At 41.8% G+C, this 17,615-nt stretch overlaps 3 protein-coding genes and 1 non-coding gene across 5 annotated transcripts in view; 1 reads left to right on the top strand and 3 right to left on the bottom strand.

Moving 5' to 3' along the window:
* The first annotated feature begins 328 nt into the window (after positions 1–328).
* Positions 329–401, top strand: trnaa-agc (transfer RNA alanine (anticodon AGC)). Its single transcript has one exon. It is a non-coding gene; the product is annotated as a tRNA-Ala (tRNA).
* Positions 402–2,057: 1,656 nt separating this feature from the next.
* On the bottom strand, positions 2,058–8,770 carry mief2 (mitochondrial elongation factor 2). Of its 2 annotated transcripts, none has more exons than XM_072384790.1 (8): positions 8,503–8,770; positions 5,849–6,007; positions 5,399–5,564; positions 5,180–5,277; positions 4,290–4,466; positions 3,966–4,129; positions 3,370–3,522; positions 2,058–3,224 (listed from the first exon to the last, which is right to left on the bottom strand). In XM_072384790.1, the coding sequence occupies exons 2-8, from the start codon at positions 5,984–5,986 to the stop codon at positions 2,702–2,704; spliced, it is 1,419 nt and encodes a 472-aa protein (XP_072240891.1). In that variant the 5' UTR covers positions 5,987–6,007; positions 8,503–8,770; the 3' UTR covers positions 2,058–2,701. The 2 variants fall into 2 exon arrangements, with proteins under 2 accessions (XP_072240891.1, XP_072240892.1); XM_072384791.1 differs by having other exon boundaries at positions 2,058–3,203.
* A 1,151-nt stretch (positions 8,771–9,921) lies between these two features.
* On the bottom strand, positions 9,922–13,524 carry alkbh5 (alkB homolog 5, RNA demethylase). Its single transcript, XM_072384792.1, has 5 exons — positions 13,453–13,524; positions 12,192–12,956; positions 12,021–12,101; positions 11,799–11,921; positions 9,922–10,891 (listed from the first exon to the last, which is right to left on the bottom strand). The coding sequence occupies exons 2-5, from the start codon at positions 12,908–12,910 to the stop codon at positions 10,732–10,734; spliced, it is 1,083 nt and encodes a 360-aa protein (XP_072240893.1). The 5' UTR covers positions 12,911–12,956; positions 13,453–13,524; the 3' UTR covers positions 9,922–10,731.
* An 833-nt stretch (positions 13,525–14,357) lies between these two features.
* The window catches only part of myo15ab (myosin XVAb), a 47,549-nt gene continuing 44,291 nt past the window's right edge, over positions 14,358–17,615 (bottom strand). Inside the window, exons 71-74 of the mRNA XM_072383818.1 lie at positions 16,090–16,223; positions 15,443–15,576; positions 15,161–15,301; positions 14,358–15,052 (exon numbers count right to left, since the gene is read on the bottom strand). Coding sequence (XP_072239919.1) covers positions 14,951–15,052; positions 15,161–15,301; positions 15,443–15,576; positions 16,090–16,223 — 511 coding nt within the window. The 3' untranslated portion in view covers positions 14,358–14,950. The remainder of the gene's footprint in view (positions 15,053–15,160; positions 15,302–15,442; positions 15,577–16,089; positions 16,224–17,615) is intronic.

Raw genomic sequence — 17,615 nt, 5'->3', positions numbered from 1 at the left:
CAGAGGGAAACGTGATTGGTCAAAAGTAAGCTACAGGGAAACGTGATTGGCTAATGTGGGTTTACTTTGGGCTTACTTTGGCGAAATTCACTGGACACAGTAAGAACGCATAGAAGTAGACGAGTAATAACTTACGTTAGGTAAAAATGACTTGTCATCCACTAGAGTTCAAATTTCCACGTATGTTTGTACACGTCTGGTATATCTGCGGTGGAACTGGAGTTACAAGGAAAGACAATGCCTAAAGTGATGTCTTGTTTTAAATTGTTTTACCATACTTTTCCGGGACATTGAACATAACTGATGACGTAACATTAAGGGTTTATATGGGGGATTAGCTCAGATGGTAGAGCGCTCGCTTAGCATGCGAGAGGTAGCGGGATCGATGCCCGCATCCTCCAATTTTTTCATTTTTTATTTCTATACATGCTAATTTAATTTAATTCTGCTATATATTTTGTTATTGCTAAACATTGATGTGTATATGTGTAATATGTATTTTAGGGATAATGCCAAGATACGTCACGCCGGATCGTAACCTGTGACGTTAGCGCCATCTTGTGAGAAATGCCCTTCTATTACCTCCTCTAAGATCATTATCGCCTGGTCAGATACTGTTTTCTTTGAATAACAATTTCTCTTTCTGTTTCCCCAGGTTCATATTAGAAGGATCTCCTAAACCACCAGACCTTAGGTTGGATCAGGTCAACCTGGGTAGGGTTCCAAGGTAATAAGGTAACTAGGTGTCAACAACAGGTACTACGTAATCTGTGTGTATGTGTGTGCATGCTCCATCAGACAGCCTGGTTTCTGTGACATCAGGCGTATGTGTTGGGAATAAAGCATGAACAAACATATATTTGTTGAGTGAAAGTCATCAGCAAAAAGAGATTCAGGAGGTAAAAACAAGTCTGCAGAGTGTGGATCATCCTCTGTATCCATTTATCACAGCAACACAGAGTGTCTTTAAGGACAAAGTGAACATGATAAGACATACTAAGGTTTCAGCATACCTTATTTACTCTCAGCTGATTTTGTCTGTATCAGCCATAACATTATGATCACTGACAGGTAAAGTGAGCAACACTTCTCATCTCAATCCAATTAAATGTTCTTCTGGGAAAACCTGCATCCTGGGACTCATGAAGATTTCACTGTGAAATCAAATCTCACCGGGTGTCACTCCCAAGCGAGAGAGGGGGCCCACAGTGACACCCATCCCGGGTGCTGCACTGGGAGTAAAGACCGAACATTTCGCCTCCCGAAGCACGAGGTTTGTCCGCGTGTGGTGGTTGTAGGCTCTTGTGAGTGTGTGTGTGTGTGCATGCCTGTGGAGGGGTGTGCACGCGTGTATGAGTGCTTATCTTTATCAGTGTGTGAATCTAAGAGCGCATGATTTTGCATGTGCACGTGCTACAAATACATTGATATTTACCAGTCGCAGACAAAATAGGAAACAAAGAATGTTCCACATGTGGAAGCTACAGTGTTTGGGTCTTACATGACATATGGAATGACTTAGAGATTGACACTCAGATCAGACGTCTTTTAGCTCTGTGGCGCCATCTGGTGATACAATATGATGCCTGCAAAGAACAGCAAATCTCTGATCAATGAATGGATTGCACTTATCTATAGAACTCTTTTCTTGTATTGCTGACCACTCAGAGCTTCACAGTGAGCCTCATTCACCCATTCTCCCACACAAAATCACCAGCCTGACTAATGATGGACAGCCACTCCTACTGAACCCAAACTCGAACCACTCTGCTGTGACGCTTTATTGAGTTCACTGTACCATGGCCTCTTCAACACCAAAATTCCATCTACTGTTGATTTAGAAAAGATTTGTAAGATTTTAAGATCTGTAAGGAAAGAAGGAAAATCATGCTCTCTGGTAACTTGCCAGTGTACGTATGTGCATGTTAGGATGAAACAATGGTAATCCAGCAGTTTAAGTGCTCTTCGGGTCTAATTAACCCGAAGAAATTAAGTCACAGGGCATGATGACATAATTTCTCTGATAGCTTCCAATCTACACACAGCGACAAACTTAAAAGGTTTTTCAAGTTTTATTTAAAGTGCCGTTCAAACTTACATCCATCCAGAAACAACTGAAATATCCCCTCAATATTCACACTGTATTTAAAAGCAACTGCATAAAATTATTAGGAAACTTTAATCATGATTGAAAGGGCTGGTTACCCAATAAGATTGGCAACAAACACTAAACAAGACACACAAAAAAAGTCAACCTTCCATGTAATAAAATACACATGCTGAGATAAGTCCTGCTCAGATCAAAATCTTGGTTTTCTGCATAGAGTAATTAAAGGACTTATTCTGGAGGATAATAAAGAGTATAAACATTCCAGACATAAATTGCACACCTCTTCTTCTGTTATTAATGGATATAGAGAACTGTATGTGGCTGTCGACCATCGCTAACTGTGAGACATATTCACGCTAAAATAAATGCAGACCCAGAAGCTCATCCTGAAATATCGTGTCAAAACTTTTCGTCCAACACTTCCCGAACTCTCGCTTGGCACTTTTCTCATGACTCGTTCAGTTCAATTTATAGTTAGATCTGCAGTCTCCTTCCACACCTCAATCCACGGTGTCTGCCACTTTGTCACTTCAACAGTACATTTTCCCCCACTGTATCAAAGTAGTATGTGAATAGCTGTGAATGGGAGGGTTAAATGAGCAGTATTTCAGGCTCTGACACAGCACAGTAGAGCATGAAACCCATCTGGTCCACCTGGTCCTCTGATAAACCGGTCAGCAGATTGACAGCTGGTTTGAAGAAACTGTGTAACGCCCCTTGCTCGAGGTAGCCAATCAGCTCCGTGATACACTGCTGGAATCTCACGTCCAAGCTGTTGTCGGACCAGTCGCTCTCACTGTCGCTGAGGTGAAGGATGAGATTGGCCAGAGGGGCGGCAGCCAGCGGGCGCAGTGCGGGGTTCAGTCTGCACACCGCCTTGAGGATTTTAAGTGCGTGTCTACGGCAGCCACTGTCAGCCGTGTCGAGCTGAGCCAGACGCCGAGTCTCCCAAGGGTATAAAGAGAGGTGCCAGGCGTTCACCCAGGGAGAGGTGAGCTCAGGCTGAGCGGTCAGGACCACGTCCCCCTCCCTCAACACAGGCAACATGGAGATGAACTGGGGCTGATCGCTGCTCTCTGCTCCTTCTGTTACACTTCCAGCACAGGAGAAGTGTCTGTTAGACAGGACAATGAAACATGTTAAACAAACTTCACCCACTTTATTTCCATTTTCTCACGCCTGTAGAATTTGAATACTAAATTAAATGTTTTGTAAAAAAAATTCAAACCAATTAATAACGATCAGTCAAGGACACACACCGGATCTCCAGTTTCAGTTCCGGCCTTCCCAGTACAGGTCTAACGAGACAGTCCAGAGTGCTGCTGATAGACGGCCAGTTTACGGTTTCCATGACTGCTTTACTGAACATGTTCACCACAGATTCTGCAGACAGGTAACCGCCCACCAGGTACCTGCAAGACACAAGAGGCCCTTATCCGTTACATGGTTTGGAATGGTATGACTCGCAGTTATAGTCATAGTCAAAGTCAGGCAGACAATTTCTAACATGAATCATGCTTATCTCAATTTTGTGCAAGCATCGCACATCGTCTTCATGACTAATGCATCCATGAGCATGTTTATCAACTGTATCGATTGTGACCGTGTTTAAAGCTAGTCACAAACACTGCAATAACGCCTCTGTATTCCTCATGTGTAAATGCTGCCATGATAAACAGTGGATTTCATCCAGAGAGGGAATACCGTCTGCAGCCGGAAAAAAAGCACGGAAGAGCCCCGACGACTCGAACCACACTGTACTTTACCACGTGATGAGAAAATATCAAAGACTGCTGCTGTTTACACCTTTAGTCGTGATGCTTCCTGGCGAAGCTTTCAGTCCGTGAGCGATTACCTGTCCCAGTAACTGTGTCCTCTGGGAAAATATTCCAGATTGACCCGTCGGACCATCCAGTGGAGCGGGTGCGTGAGCAGCGTCTCCTCTCCAGGGACGAGGCGCCACAGAGAGGGTTCCAGCTGCAGAGGCACCAGCAGACTCGCATGGTCTGCACTGACCACCTACACACACACACACACACACACACACACATATACCCATCAACACATGAAAATAAATCCTGCTGGGGATCATGCAACCTGCTTCCATACAACAGTAGGTGCAAGATGCAGTAAACCGTTCTATAAACCAAAAACGAAAATGTATCTTCTGCACGTGTACCTGTAGGTCATCCAGAAGAGAACCTCCAAGGTTCATTTCTCCCAAAGGCATGTCCGGGTGCCGGCTGCGAAGAAAGCCTTGGATCTCCGTGCAGATGTCCAGAGCCAGAGACTGAGCCCTCTGGATCTCTTGTGGAGCGAGCGCTGCTCTTGTGTGATAGAATTGCTGCAGACGCTCCTTTGCAGTTTAAATGGTTTACAAACAAATCACTCTTTCAGACATCTGATACCCTTCTTCAACTATATAAAACATAAAGGGTGCACAAAGCCTTAAGATACCCACTGTAATTGGGCGTTCATGTAATGAGTACAGCGTGCGTCAGTAAAACACATAACCTGTGTTCCTAAAGAACAACTTTAAACACAAAACAAATAAAAGAGTTACAAGTTAAAATATATCTGGAGGAAATATGTACAGCTCTCAGGTGATATCACATTCTCAATTATGCTGCACCTTTAAATTACCATTATTGACAAAATGCGATACATTTTGTATCAAATGTTTTTGGTACATTTGATTCTCTTTGTACTCCTTCAAAGAGTGTGGTGAAGGGCTGGACATTCACCAGAAAACACCATTAGAAAGATCCTAAATAGAAAATTGTGATTTGCAGCTGCTTATTAAAAACATACTGTTTGCTTAAGCTCTGCACGCTGACTCGAAGCTGCGTCGGACTCATTTAACTTCCTCTATTGGCTTCCGATACAAACTGCATTTTGAGAAAGCGGGGCTTGAGGCTCTGTGCATACAAACCGCTTCATAAATATGCATTTCTCCTAAGCACTACACATTATAACAGTTACACATGCGTGAATAAGACTTGCTGTGCAGCTGGTAAAAGTGAGTGCATCATCAATATCTTTAAGAGCTCAGAGGTGAAGGGTCTTTACCTGCAATGTGAGTGCGCACAGCTGGATCCTCTTGGACTTTGACTCGGGTTTAGGCTGTACCTCGGGAGGGGATATCTCAGGTTTTTGGCAGAGATCACCTGATTGAGAAAGAACAGCCGTCATGTGATATTGGTAGGCTAACACAGACAAGTACATACAGCATAGATTCTGTGTATACGTGTGCTGGTCCTTAGCTTAACAACTGTCAGCCAGCCATACCTTTCTGCTGTTTAGTTGCCTTGGAAACGTGCTTCATCACCACGCCCTCGATGCCCTTCTTGAGCAGCGTCGGAGAAGCAGAAACTAAACTCAACTCTTCCCAGCTCTCAGCCATCTTCTGCTCCACCTTTTCATCCTCTGCTGCACGGCCTGCCCGCTCGATCAGCTGAACAAAAACACAGACATGAAGTCAAGTACGCACAGTTTTAAAACCAGTATATATTCCCTATTTTCAAAAGCTTTGTTATACTGACTGACTGAAGGTAGCAATAGATTTCTATTCCATTTCACAACCATAAAAAAAATAAAAAATCATGAGCATTTTTCTGGGACTTAATGTGGAATTACTGCTTTTAAAGATTAATCTGATCATTTTTTTCATGCTTCAGATACATTAATGTGTGTACTATAGACAGCCAAGGTCAGACAACTTAACAACTTAAAACTCACCCGTTTCACTGCCAATGTAGCAATGCCAAGCAGAGCAGCTCCTCCAACACCCAGAACCAGCCGGGCGTTAGTCAGCAGGAAGTCGATAACAATGGTGATGCCATCTTCTCCTCTCCTCCGACTGCTCTGGAAATACATAGCTTCCTTTTTGGGGTTAGCCTTGGGGAAAAAGGAAACAGAATCACAAGACATATCTGTCAATAAGTGGAAAAATTATGTGCATTTTCAGAATTCCCTTTCTGCAGGCAATATACATCTGTACTCTTGAGTCATTTTCCCCACACGAGAAACTGATATGTTCAGGAGAATGTGCAGACAATTTGTTCCGGTCTTTTTCAGCGATCGCTCCTCATACAGGCACTCCACAGAAGGAGATCTTATGCTTGAGAGCGCCTCACAGGGGATGAGGACAAGATGCAAAAAGTACAGGGTGGAGGGAAAAAAATAATTCAACGTTTTCTTTATAGCTCAGTCAAAAAACAGTTTTCTTTTAAAGCTCTGAGTGCTCCGACACTTCAGGAATTCTTATTTTTCTTTAAAAAAAAAAAAAAAAAAAAAAAAAAAAAATCAATATTCAGTCTTTGTTTTTAAATTTGGCTCCATTTTTGACTAATTTTCAAGTGAATAAACAAAAAAAGCTGAAAACCACCAGATTTGGCCAGGTGCATTTAGATATTAACATCACCACTGCTGGTAAAATAAGCTTCACGTGGTACAGTAATTACATTGTGCCAATTCACAACAATGCTTGAAGCCTTTTCTGATCATTTTCTGCACCGACAGGCACTGTTGTTTGGCCACCCGCCCTGGAATGGTTGGCTTGTCACAGGCATGCCACAGTCTGACAAACAGAGGAACCAATCAAAAAAAGCAATGTTGGAAATTTGAACACACACTTTTAAATGAGTGGATTTTGTCAGTATCTGGTCAAATACTATGGGCTTGATATTGACCGCTTTTTAGATTGTACAAAAATCTCATCCCGAGATCCACAAATAGCCACAAGACACTCTTTTAGACCACACCAACCATCTATGTGTCTTCGCTCTCTGTGAGAGTTAGAGGGCACCGACACTGGGGGCATGCACTATTTATAGATCCAATACATGCCACCCTGAGTCATACTAGCAGGATCAAATGTATTACAACCTTCTTTGTTAAGTTACAGCACGTACAGCACGTACAACGAGGCACTTTGAACATAAGTCACATTTTTGTTTCATGGTGGTTACATTAAGATCACACAAAGTTAAGGACTCCCAATGTTGTCAAAATGCAACTTACGAAATGCACTTTATCTTTTCAGAGAGCGGTCGGCAGTCTACACCGTGGGCAGAATGATAACCTGTGAGGTCTGTCAATAAAGCAGTGTCTCCATGAAACAAAATCCAAACTGGAAAAGGTGGTGCAGCATCGACAGCACCTTGACTTCTTCCACAGTGCTCTTATCCAGAGAGGTTTACAGCTGAAGTTGCAATATGATTATATGTCATCCTCCCTGATGGAGTGTTGCCAACTCTTGTACAAAATATATTGAAGACAGGTTGCTTTAAAAATAACACCAAGGATAGTAATTATTTCACTGAACAACTTTACAACAAGTTATCACGGACAAAGTTTACATCACAGTCACGAGAGTCAGTCCGGTCAAACTCCAAGCAATCCATGTGTCAAGGGCCAATATGTTAAAGGTTGAACTAACTGGCTTAAGTTAACTAACCAACTTAATATTTGTAATCGTACAATTACAAATATTAATCCAACCATCGAGGAGAATTTGTCTTAGCCTTTCGTCTTTATTCTGTCACGGTATTCTGTGTCTTTTCCTTCATGTAATCCCTGAATGACTCCAATGTTAGTCCCAATTTGAGTTGAATTGTTTCACTGTTAAAATAGAGGCAAGCTTCATTAATGCTTCACTTTAGTTCATGCTTGTTGCACTATTGGTCTCATGAGTTAACTGCCACCTGTTAGAGACAAACATTTTTAATTTTGAATAGTTAAGTTCAGCAATTCTGTAGCAATTTTTCTGACCCGGGTTTAGTGTTTTTGTGGATAGTTGACTCACTTTATTTTCACAGCTAAGGAATAGCTGTTAATTTTCCAAAAAGCCCACTCCTCACAAGACCTCTTAAACTATTAAATGACTTTACGAGGGGAAATTCTGAGCTGGTGATTGATGTATGCATCATCTGCTCAGTTTCCCCATGTCTAGTCTTCACCCTGTTTCTGATCAACAGTACTTCAAAGTTGGAGCTGACCGAGTAGTTATTTGCTACTGTTACGCAGCCTAATTGATACGAGCTACAACAATGTTTTCTTCTTTAAAAAAATCCGAATTGCGGTCCTTTGCTTTGTCACTTTCAGACATGAGCACATCTTGGTTGCGAACAATCAAGATGTCAATCAAAAAACAAAAGACATGCAAAAGATTTCAAACATATGGTTCTGCCAAGTCTCTAGAATTACTTTAAAATTATCGATTATTTCCTTTTGCTGTTCACCTAACCAGCACAAACAGCAAGTTATCAACGACTACCAACTCTTGCTAGCTGCTAACGTCAGTTGATGAGCTAACCAGCTGGTTAGCTCACGATTTAGCAACATTAGCTCTCAGTGACAGTTAAGTTATATTGTCTGTGAAATATACTCACCACTTGTTACACAGAGATGTATAAAACTCTGACCCCAAACCATTAGAGTTTGTGAAAGAATGCTTTTGAGTGTTTTACTTAACGACGAAACCGTCTTTCTGTCGTTAACTGTCACAACAGCTAGCTAACAGCTGTTAGTTTCTTCTTCGTCTGTTATATTCTTCAGATGTCAAAAAGCAGTAGCGCCCCCTGGTGTTTATTTGGATAGTCTCTCTTTTCTTTGGCGGCAAAAACCCAATTTAGAAATAATAGACTTCGCTTACGCCAAACTTATTTACACATTTGCTATGAAAACGTGGTTTTGAAAGGGTAGTAAATCAATGTATTATTTTAATCCTTTTATCACAGCTAATGACGACCGATTGAATTTGGCTTTTTACTGAATCTTCACAAATACGGTTATTTATTTATATGAATTTTATCAATTAGAAATAACTTTGTGATGTATGGATACTGAATAGCCAAACCTATTGACTAATTAGGTAAATAATTGTCAAATATGACTTCAGAAGTTGACAGCCTCGCTAGTCTAATTTGCTTCATCATATAGATTTTCTTTTAAAAAGGTCTACAGAGAAAACCTTTAGACTTTATTCAGCTTCCCCCGTTTAAGTTAATATTCAACTCTTCGCAAATACTTGAAAACTGAGTTATTCAGTGAATGGGTTGAGACCTAGGGAGCCAGGTATGAATGACCTCCTCAGGACAGACAGATTCAGAGAACTAAAAGCAGACTGAAAACCTGGTTTAGGCCAGAGATAACCTAGGTTTATACATAACAGTACTTTATGCACACACTTTTGACATCAGGTTTCCACACTCAAATCTAAAAGGAGTTATTCAAAACCTAAACTAGATTATTCCAAAACATTTTACCAATAACAGAATCCATATAAAGCATTGAAATGAGTTCATGAAATAAAGAAAAATGTTTCATACCACATTTAAACTACACTGACCAGGTGAAAGCCCCTGTATTTATTGACAGTTTATTTGGAAGACTTCGCTCTTCAATAAAGTCAAAGTCAAAATCCTTTAGTCAAAACAAACATGACCTCAAAAAGCCTGTTGTCTGTTGACAAAATCATTTTCCCCATTTACTATCCAGCATTTTCCTTGTACAGATAGCTCATTTTGTCCTAGTTCACAAGTGAAGCAGAGCTTCACTCGTCCCGTTTTTAGAAAGCAATTTCTGCTCTGAACCAAGGTTATTTTTGTTCATGTGTAACTCCAGACTAACCTTGCTGTCAGCTAAGGAGTACCAGGACCAAATATGGCTGATGGTGTTTACACAGCAGAGAACACTTGTGAAAGTTGAGTTTCCTCTCAGCCACGTGTTTAGATCCAAACTAAACAAGAGGTAAAAAACACTGGTTTTAATCAAATTGAGCTCTGAAAGACTCCCACTTTCACCAGATATGAGGAAAATTTGAATTTAATTCAGAAGAGCAATGTCGTGGCCATTGTCGTAAAGTGAAAACAGCTTTAGACTGAAACGGGAGTGTAAAACAAGACCTGAGTTTCTCCTCACTCCTTTAAAGCGTCAGTTCAGTTTATACACCAACTGTGACCTCCGCAGAGATGGGTCAAATCATAGCACAGAAGAGCAGGGCTGCACACGAGCCAGCTGCTGCAACTTAAACTACAAGTTGGAGGTCGTAATGAACAAAAAGTGAAGATCTGACATGGCATAGCAACGGTGTGGGTCTGAAATGTAGGTGCAGAGAGACGAGGGAAAAAGAAAAGGATCATTCTTCATGAAAGTCCCCGAATCAAAGACTATACAAACATATTGTACATTATAACAAGTTAGATTATAGCTCAAGGTTGCCTTTGTACAAGTCCATACATACATGTTCCTCTTAGTTCTTAAGGTCTGTACATCTTGGGTACAAAAAATACATGCCATTTTGAAGTAGCTATGAACAAAGGAAAAAGAAAGGTTTAATTTAATGTAGCTGAACAGCTTAACAAGAGCCTTACTGTAGTGAGTAACTTGAGGTTGTTTAATATGCAGCAGAGATGCCAGTTTCCTCTGCCAGAAACAAATGTACACTCAAGCTGATCCAGACTCAAATCAAAACAAAGAGAGGACTTTGCTCCTGCGCCAGACTTAAAAAGTGGACCGACAAAAGAAGTGATGAGCAATCAAAGAAAGTTACAATGTTGACAGACACGAGAGAGCCGGCATATTTATGTGGTTGTGGAAAAAAAAAAAAAAAAAAGAACTCAGTGGCGTCTCATTTTGACTTTGCGCCCTGAACTTTCCCGGTGTTTGTCGTAGTCTTGACCACGCTTCCAGTAGTTCTCTGAACTGATGCTGTGACGATGATGACGGGAGAGTGAAGGATGTCTGTTCTCCTCTTTGTCCATCTCCAGAACCCTTGGCCTGGGGGAGGGAAATGTTCATTGCTTAGCCCGTCATTTCTTTATTTCACAGTCGTTTTCATGGAGCTTGATTACGTAAGAGCTATTAAAATCCGAGCAACACATTTTCCTTCAAAACATCTGAAATATAAGTTTTGGTTTTGTATGATCAAATTTTGACATCACAATAACTCATGAAGTAAACGCTACTGGCGGTACTTTTAAAATCACAAGAACGCTGTTTCACTTTAGGTTTGATGTACATTTTTGAAGAAGAAACGTCAAAGTTACCAGATAGTCCTGGAAAAAGTTATTGGAAGCTGCAAAATTACAAATGCACTTAATTTAGCAAAATAGTTTGAATGATTTTACATTACATTTACTTTGGCAGCATGAAGGGAGCTGGCAAGTTCTTATGTTAAGTCTATTTAACGTGACTGATCAGCAGTCTAAGTTTGAAGAGTGCAGACAGAGGTTGACATCTGCTGATTTGAAAGAATAATCATCCCACAATGCTAAATTGAAAACATCTCTGTGAGCTCTCTTCATTTTTGCTTCTGTAGATTGCCAAAGCAACTGTTTTTTGTTGATTTATTTAATCTGAAAGGTCAACCATCACTTCAGCCTCTGCAGCCATGTGGGATGTCGCCCATGATGCCACTAATTAAAGTAGGCAACTTGGTTAATTAACTCTGAACCTCTTGACTTTTTCTGCTTTGGAACATTCATTAAGTTTACTTCAAAGTGGCATGAAAGCTAATTGAAAACACAGATGTCGCACTATTATTCTGCCTTGATGTCCTACTCCTTTATTTGCATGTGCTCCGGCTGACCAAGTTTTTGGATAAAATCTTAAGATCTTCAGCTCTGTTTCTTTATAAGTTGGAGCCTTGGAGACATCTTTTGCATCCTATGAGATGGGGGCATACCTGTGAGCTGCATCAGGCTCTGCTTTGCGACGAGAGCGCTTGGCTTTCAGGGGAGCAGGCCTCCCTGCAGGAAAAGAGGTTAAAGGCCCTTCGGAGTCCACTCGGGGAGCATCAGGTCTGGTCCTGGCAAAAAGAAGTGGGAGCACAAGTAAAAACGCTGGGGAGGCAGGGAGCTTTCACTTAAGACAGTCATTTAAAAAAAAAAAAGTCAGACTAACTCACTTTCTGAGGATGATTACTGCACGCCGCTCTTTGATATCCTGGGGTCGAATGCAATGGGTAATGTCATCTGCAGCATAGCCACTGAGAAAGACAGAAGGCTTTCAGTGACCACAACTCCAGGCCTGAGCAGCCACATAAAAATAACAGTCAAAACATGATGGTGAGAGTCACCTGAGCACTGTGACGCTCCCTCTCCTCACAGGCAGAACGTAAACCGGCTCTGACACCCGGATTGGTTTGAACTGGAAGCGGCACCCGAAGCACAGAGCGCTGTCACTGAAGAAGGACACTGAGACGATGGGCCGTGCAAAGATGTGCAGAGGATCTACATGCGACACAATGCAGCCACCCGGTTGATAATCATTTATGACCGCGCTGTTGACAAATCCCTCCGGGATCACTCCGTTTGACACCAGCCGTTTGATCACCAGCTCATGCACCCAGCTCGGGATCTCGTCCACCTCTCCTTTGCGGTACAGCCGCTCCTGACCGGGTCCACGCTTCTCCAGCTGGGCTCCATATGTGTAACCCTCCCCGAAGAAGTACTTGTTACGAAGGGGTGCCCTGTCCACAGTGTGTTCACGGTAAAGCCCAGCCTCTCCTTGGGCAACCACCTCGTCGATCTTCTCCTCGATGTGGGCACACTCCTCCGGGGTGAAGATGCTCCTCTGCTGGATGCTGCTCTTCACCCGGCGGGCCTCCTGCTCCCGGAGCTCCGCGCTGTCATCGCTGTGCCCATACTCATCGTCATCGGACTCCCGATATTTTCGCTTTTGGCCTTTCCCGCTGCCGTTACTCGTCCCGTCCACGTATTTATTTTTGTAGTCGTCTCTGTGCGGAGTCATGGACTTCAGCTTCTCCCTCAGGTCAGAGTATCCGCTGGCTGCCATGTCAGCCAGAACAATATGACCGCAATGCTGTGAGGTGGGCTCCTAGCTAACAGATAGCATGCATCAGCGCTGCATTTCAGCACCGATTTAACAGAGTCCGATTAATATGAACAGACGAAACGTCAAATTGATGAGTTCTACTCAAGTGGTCACTCACTCTCACACAGTAGTGTCAAGCGCACAAAAGTAGCTAATATTAGCTAAGTTCCGCCGTCCGGACTCTGCATTGAAGCGGCACACTGGTGCAACAGCTAGCAATCTGCAGATATTATCCAACGCTTACAAAAACAGAGCTGTAAATAATCACTGCGTCGGCACCACACCACGCTATGCTAAGCCAGCGAAGAGGCTAATGATGTTAGCTGAGCTGCTCGGCTACCAGCTAGCTAGTTAGCTCACTAGCCTGGCTTGGACAGTCTGTCGCCGCCTGGAAATATCGACAAACCACGCAGCAACATTTCACATGTCACCGCCAAATTCCGGGCCTGGACGCTCCGGAGACGTTTCTACTCACGTTTTAATTCAAAATTTTCAATACGTACATTGTTATATCGGCACAAAGCCGGGCCTGGGTTAGTTTTACACCTTCGCAACCAGTCTCCAAGAACAAACCTGAAAATAAACTCGTGTAAACTGCCGGGGATCTGCGCATGCTCCGTGGTGATTTGTCAATTTGTGGGCGTGGCCAAACCCATTTTGGGATCAGTAAAGACGTGATTCAGTACACATCTGCTAAATTCGCTCCAGTAACCTCTCATTTGCTTTTACAAGGTTCATACTTTTTCGGTTAAGGAACTGCGCATGTATTACTGTAGTTACTGACTGTACTGATTTATTCTTTTTGTGTCACTCTTGTCATTTCATAGAGTTGAAATACAAAGTGGAGGACGATGGAAATGAATACATTACAAGTACTTTGAGTGAAAATGTACTATGTTACCTTTTCATTAGTGCTTGCCTATGAGCTTTCTTCTAATCATATTCTATGGAAATGTTAATCCCACAACATTTATCTGGCAGAAGCTGTTGCATATGAGTGAGTGCATAAAGTACAAGGCATAGAGTAAATTAAACCTATTGAACAGAGCACAAACTGGGCAAAAATTAATTTGCAGAAAGAAACATTCCAACCTCTTGTACACAAAAAACAAATATTTTTTTTCCAAATATATGTATATTAAGAGAAACTGACAAAGAAACAAAAAAATTGTGCTAAAAACTCTAACTAAATACTCTAAAACTCTTTACTAAATAAAAAACATTGTGAGATTTATTGGTACGTGTCTTTTTTTTAGGTATTGTCACCATTTCAATAATTGCACAACTGCTTACAATTCCTTTTAAAAAGCACTTACTTTATTTTGACAAAACATTGTTTAAAAAAATACAGTTGTTTGAACAACAAGATTTACAGTCAACCAAACGGATAAAAATGATGGTTAAAAAAACATGGTACGAATCAGTTATAAAACTCGTTATTGACAGTGTTCAACAGCTTGTGTGCAGATTAAATATGTGAAATCAGCAGTGAGTGGAGCGATCAAATCCTAAAAGCAACACAAGAGAAGTTTGTGAGCCTTAAAACTTTGTGCCTCTGACCTGTTCTGACACACTTCAACTCTTGTTTTGCACATCCTAAAACTGTTGCAGAGCGCTGGGGATCAGAGATACTGCTCTCCAGAACTTCTGATTTCCAGCACTGCACCACACCCTTTAGCTTTGCTGTCACTTGACATTATTGTGGCCTCTTCAATATGACAGAGAATTCTCCTGTACAGCTGTACATGTGCAGGGTTCAGAGGGGATTTGATTTAATGACAGCAGTGTTACATCCCTCTACTGTAGGGGAGTCAAAAAGCAACCAAAACTTACTTTAAGAGTCCATAACAACAATCCAAAGAAAGTTGGACTGATTTCATAATGTGTTCTTTTACATGTGACTGTTGGTGAGCTACAAACAACAAACCCTGGAAAGGGAGTAGATCCAGGCTGATTGTTAAGGTTTCATCTAAAGGACGTGTGTAGAAAACCTGCATAGTGTTATAACATCGTGATTTCACTGGGTGGCAGCGTGAGCCTCTTCTCCCGCACAGACATCATGTTTTCCACCTGCATGGCAATAACTCGACACAGCTCAAGGCCCTTACGGACAAAAAAAGAGACAGCTTGAGCATGGACTCACAAACACAACATTTCCTGTAAAGATGCTTACATGTTCACGTCAGTGTTTCTGTGCTGTTTGCATGATACCTGCTCCAGCTGCAGCTGGATGACCCGCTGTGTGTTCATGTCTCCCAAGGTGAGGTCCACATACGGATAACTGGTTCCAGCAGTGGGCCTCTGGGTTCGGCTGGACTGAACCTCCGCCAGGGGGACCACTATCATCAGCTCCTGCACCACAGAGACCAAACTTTAGAGCACACAATTGAAACTAGAACTCCACCTCAGAGCTCCTGTTGCTGTGAGCTGAGTCACCCACTCATCGTGACTGTGCATACGTGTGTGTCTGTGTGTGTGTGTATGGTTCCTTACATGCGTAGTTTTGTGCAGGAAGTGGAGACCGTGTTGACTGACAGCAAGTATGCAGGGAGCGTAGAAGGTGGTGGAGCTGCTGCTGTGGATGTAGAAGAACGAGCAGCCAAACATGGGGAACGCACTGAGCAGCCCTGCACGCACAGAGTTCAACAACATTTAACGCAAACTGTCATGTTTTTCCTCTGTTACACATTTTGTTAAACAGTATTGCTATGGAGATGCTGCTCTTCTCAGTTTACTCGTCACAGGGAGTCAAATCACAATAAATATACATTCGCTGAGCACTGTGTTGCAATGTGGTGCATAAAGTCACTCCTTTTCATGCTAGGTCATGAAAAACTGAAAATGAATAAAACTTCTGTCAGTATAAGTTTCTCAACCAAGCACGGATAATAAAAGTTGAGAAATGTCCGGACATCACAACCTCTGCTGGTTCGATTTTCAACATTCTGGCATACATTTCTCTTTTATCAACAGAAAGTTATTGAAATTCCTTTCTTCTGACTGCTCCTGGCATCCGTAGTTACTTCATATTTTCTTTGTTGTGTTTCCTAAGCTCATACATGAATGTCAAGTTGATTTAATCATCTTTTGATTATCTAACATGTCTCAGCTGATAAGAAAAATATGAGCAGTGATCGTACCTAGAAACTGGGCTCTGGCCTGGTGTGGGTTCAGGGCCTGCACTTGCTGCATGTGCTGCGTCACCATGGTAACCCACTGCTGTGGTTGCTGCTTTTTGAAGAGAGGTGTGGCGATGTACTCCGATAACTCGTGTCTTGAGGAGAGAGGAGCAGAAAAACCCGCTCTCAGATAAACAGAAGTCTGCTTCACTCAGTGATTTCCAACATTTTCAAAACCACTTTGCACAGTTCAGTGAACTGTTCTGCTCTGCTCCTTCCTCCATGTGTGGGAGGAAGGTGACGGCGATAACAAAATTAAGAGTTTTCACAGCCAAGAAAGTGCAAAAAAAACGGTCTCGCCCTTCAAACACAACAAGGGATGACTGCACTGTGCGCTCCTGAGCCTGTGTTAACTGAACTCTTGCAAATAAAGTCAAAAACACAGTTTCTTCCCAACAAGAAGAGAGAGTTCGCCATGTCATGAATTGCTCTGTTCCTCTAAGTAATTCATGAAATGACAAACGTTCTGAAACCCGAAAGATGATTTTGTAGCATTAAATACGTACAGCTGACTCAGATATAAGGATTTAATAAAGCAAAGAATCGACAGTTCAGTAGTTACTTTTCATCTGACAGGGCACTTCTGTTCTAAGCAAACATGTAAAGAAACACATGATTATTTTGGACTTTTTCTTAAAACTAACAAGCATTTCTTGTAAGAGGGAGTCACTTAATCTATAAATGGGTTTTAGTAGTCATTGTGAAAAATGGGCACTCTGGTTTGTCTTCCTAAGTTGAATCTATCCAGACATGCTGAGGAAATTAATTGAAATATTGGGTGTACACGTGCCAGGTTTTTTCTATTCAAAAGTGAAACAGATCTGACACAGCAACTTGACAAGTGGCAAAAAAAAGTAAATGTCAATCAATAAGTTTCTATAGACTGGTTTGAAACTAATAAAACTAAGCTGCGTGGTGTCACCAGAGGGCGGTGGTACAAGCTATGTTGTAATGGTTCTAATCAAGAGAAAATGCAGTTTCCTTAGCTGGAAACAATCGTGTAGGGAAAACAAAACCTGTGGTGGACATCCACAATGGAGAATTCTTCAGGAATAATTTTAATCGCTGGGAATATCTGGGATAATATATCAATCTGGTTAATTGTTTGCCAGCACAGACCAGAAAAGGCTGTTAACAATATTTAATTTCCACTCCCTCTACTGTGCATTAAGTCTTCATTGAAACAGGCAAAAACCACCTCAAGTGAGGGTATAAACCTTTTTTGTTTAGCTTTAGTTTTTGTTTTTTTAGATTAGTTTCTGCAGTTTCCACTTAACTTTTCCAAATCCACATTTTCTAAATGCGAATCAAAAATGGCAACAGAAACCTGGGAAACAACTGCTTTAAAGTATCGAACGTACGGAGAACATTTGAGGCCAAGTGTTTTTGTTTTTTAATCAAATGGTTGAATATCTGTTCTGCTGAATGAAAATCGGTGGGCAGGTCTTTGTACATATTGATGATATGACTGAACTTCTCGTAAATGT

The sequence above is a fragment of the Leuresthes tenuis genome, unplaced genomic scaffold (genome assembly GCF_036924035.1).
Source record: "Leuresthes tenuis unplaced genomic scaffold, fLeuTen1.0.hap1 SCAF_4, whole genome shotgun sequence".
NCBI classification, from domain to species: Eukaryota; Metazoa; Chordata; class Actinopteri; order Atheriniformes; family Atherinopsidae; genus Leuresthes; species Leuresthes tenuis.
The sequence above is the reverse complement of the archived record's forward strand: the minus strand, read 5'-3'. Positions and strand labels throughout refer to the sequence as shown.

Excerpts from the sequence above, each read along its gene's own strand:
- mief2 (XM_072384790.1), bottom strand. The coding sequence starts at position 5,986 with ATGTATTTCCAGAGCAGTCGGAGGAGAGGAGAAGATGGCATCACCATT. Across the intron at positions 4,467-5,179 it reads TGTGCGCACTCACATTGCAG|GAGCGTCTGCAGCAATTCTA; the intron begins GTAAAGACCCTT and ends TAAACTGCAAAG. Across the intron at positions 3,225-3,369 it reads GAACTGAAACTGGAGATCCG|ACACTTCTCCTGTGCTGGAA; the intron begins GTGTGTGTCCTT and ends CCTGTCTAACAG.
- alkbh5 (XM_072384792.1), bottom strand. The coding sequence starts at position 12,910 with ATGGCAGCCAGCGGATACTCTGACCTGAGGGAGAAGCTGAAGTCCATG. Across the intron at positions 11,922-12,020 it reads GCAGTAATCATCCTCAGAAA|GACCAGACCTGATGCTCCCC; the intron begins GTGAGTTAGTCT and ends TCTTTTTGCCAG. Across the intron at positions 10,892-11,798 it reads GAGCCTGATGCAGCTCACAG|GCCAAGGGTTCTGGAGATGG; the intron begins GTATGCCCCCAT and ends TCCCTCCCCCAG.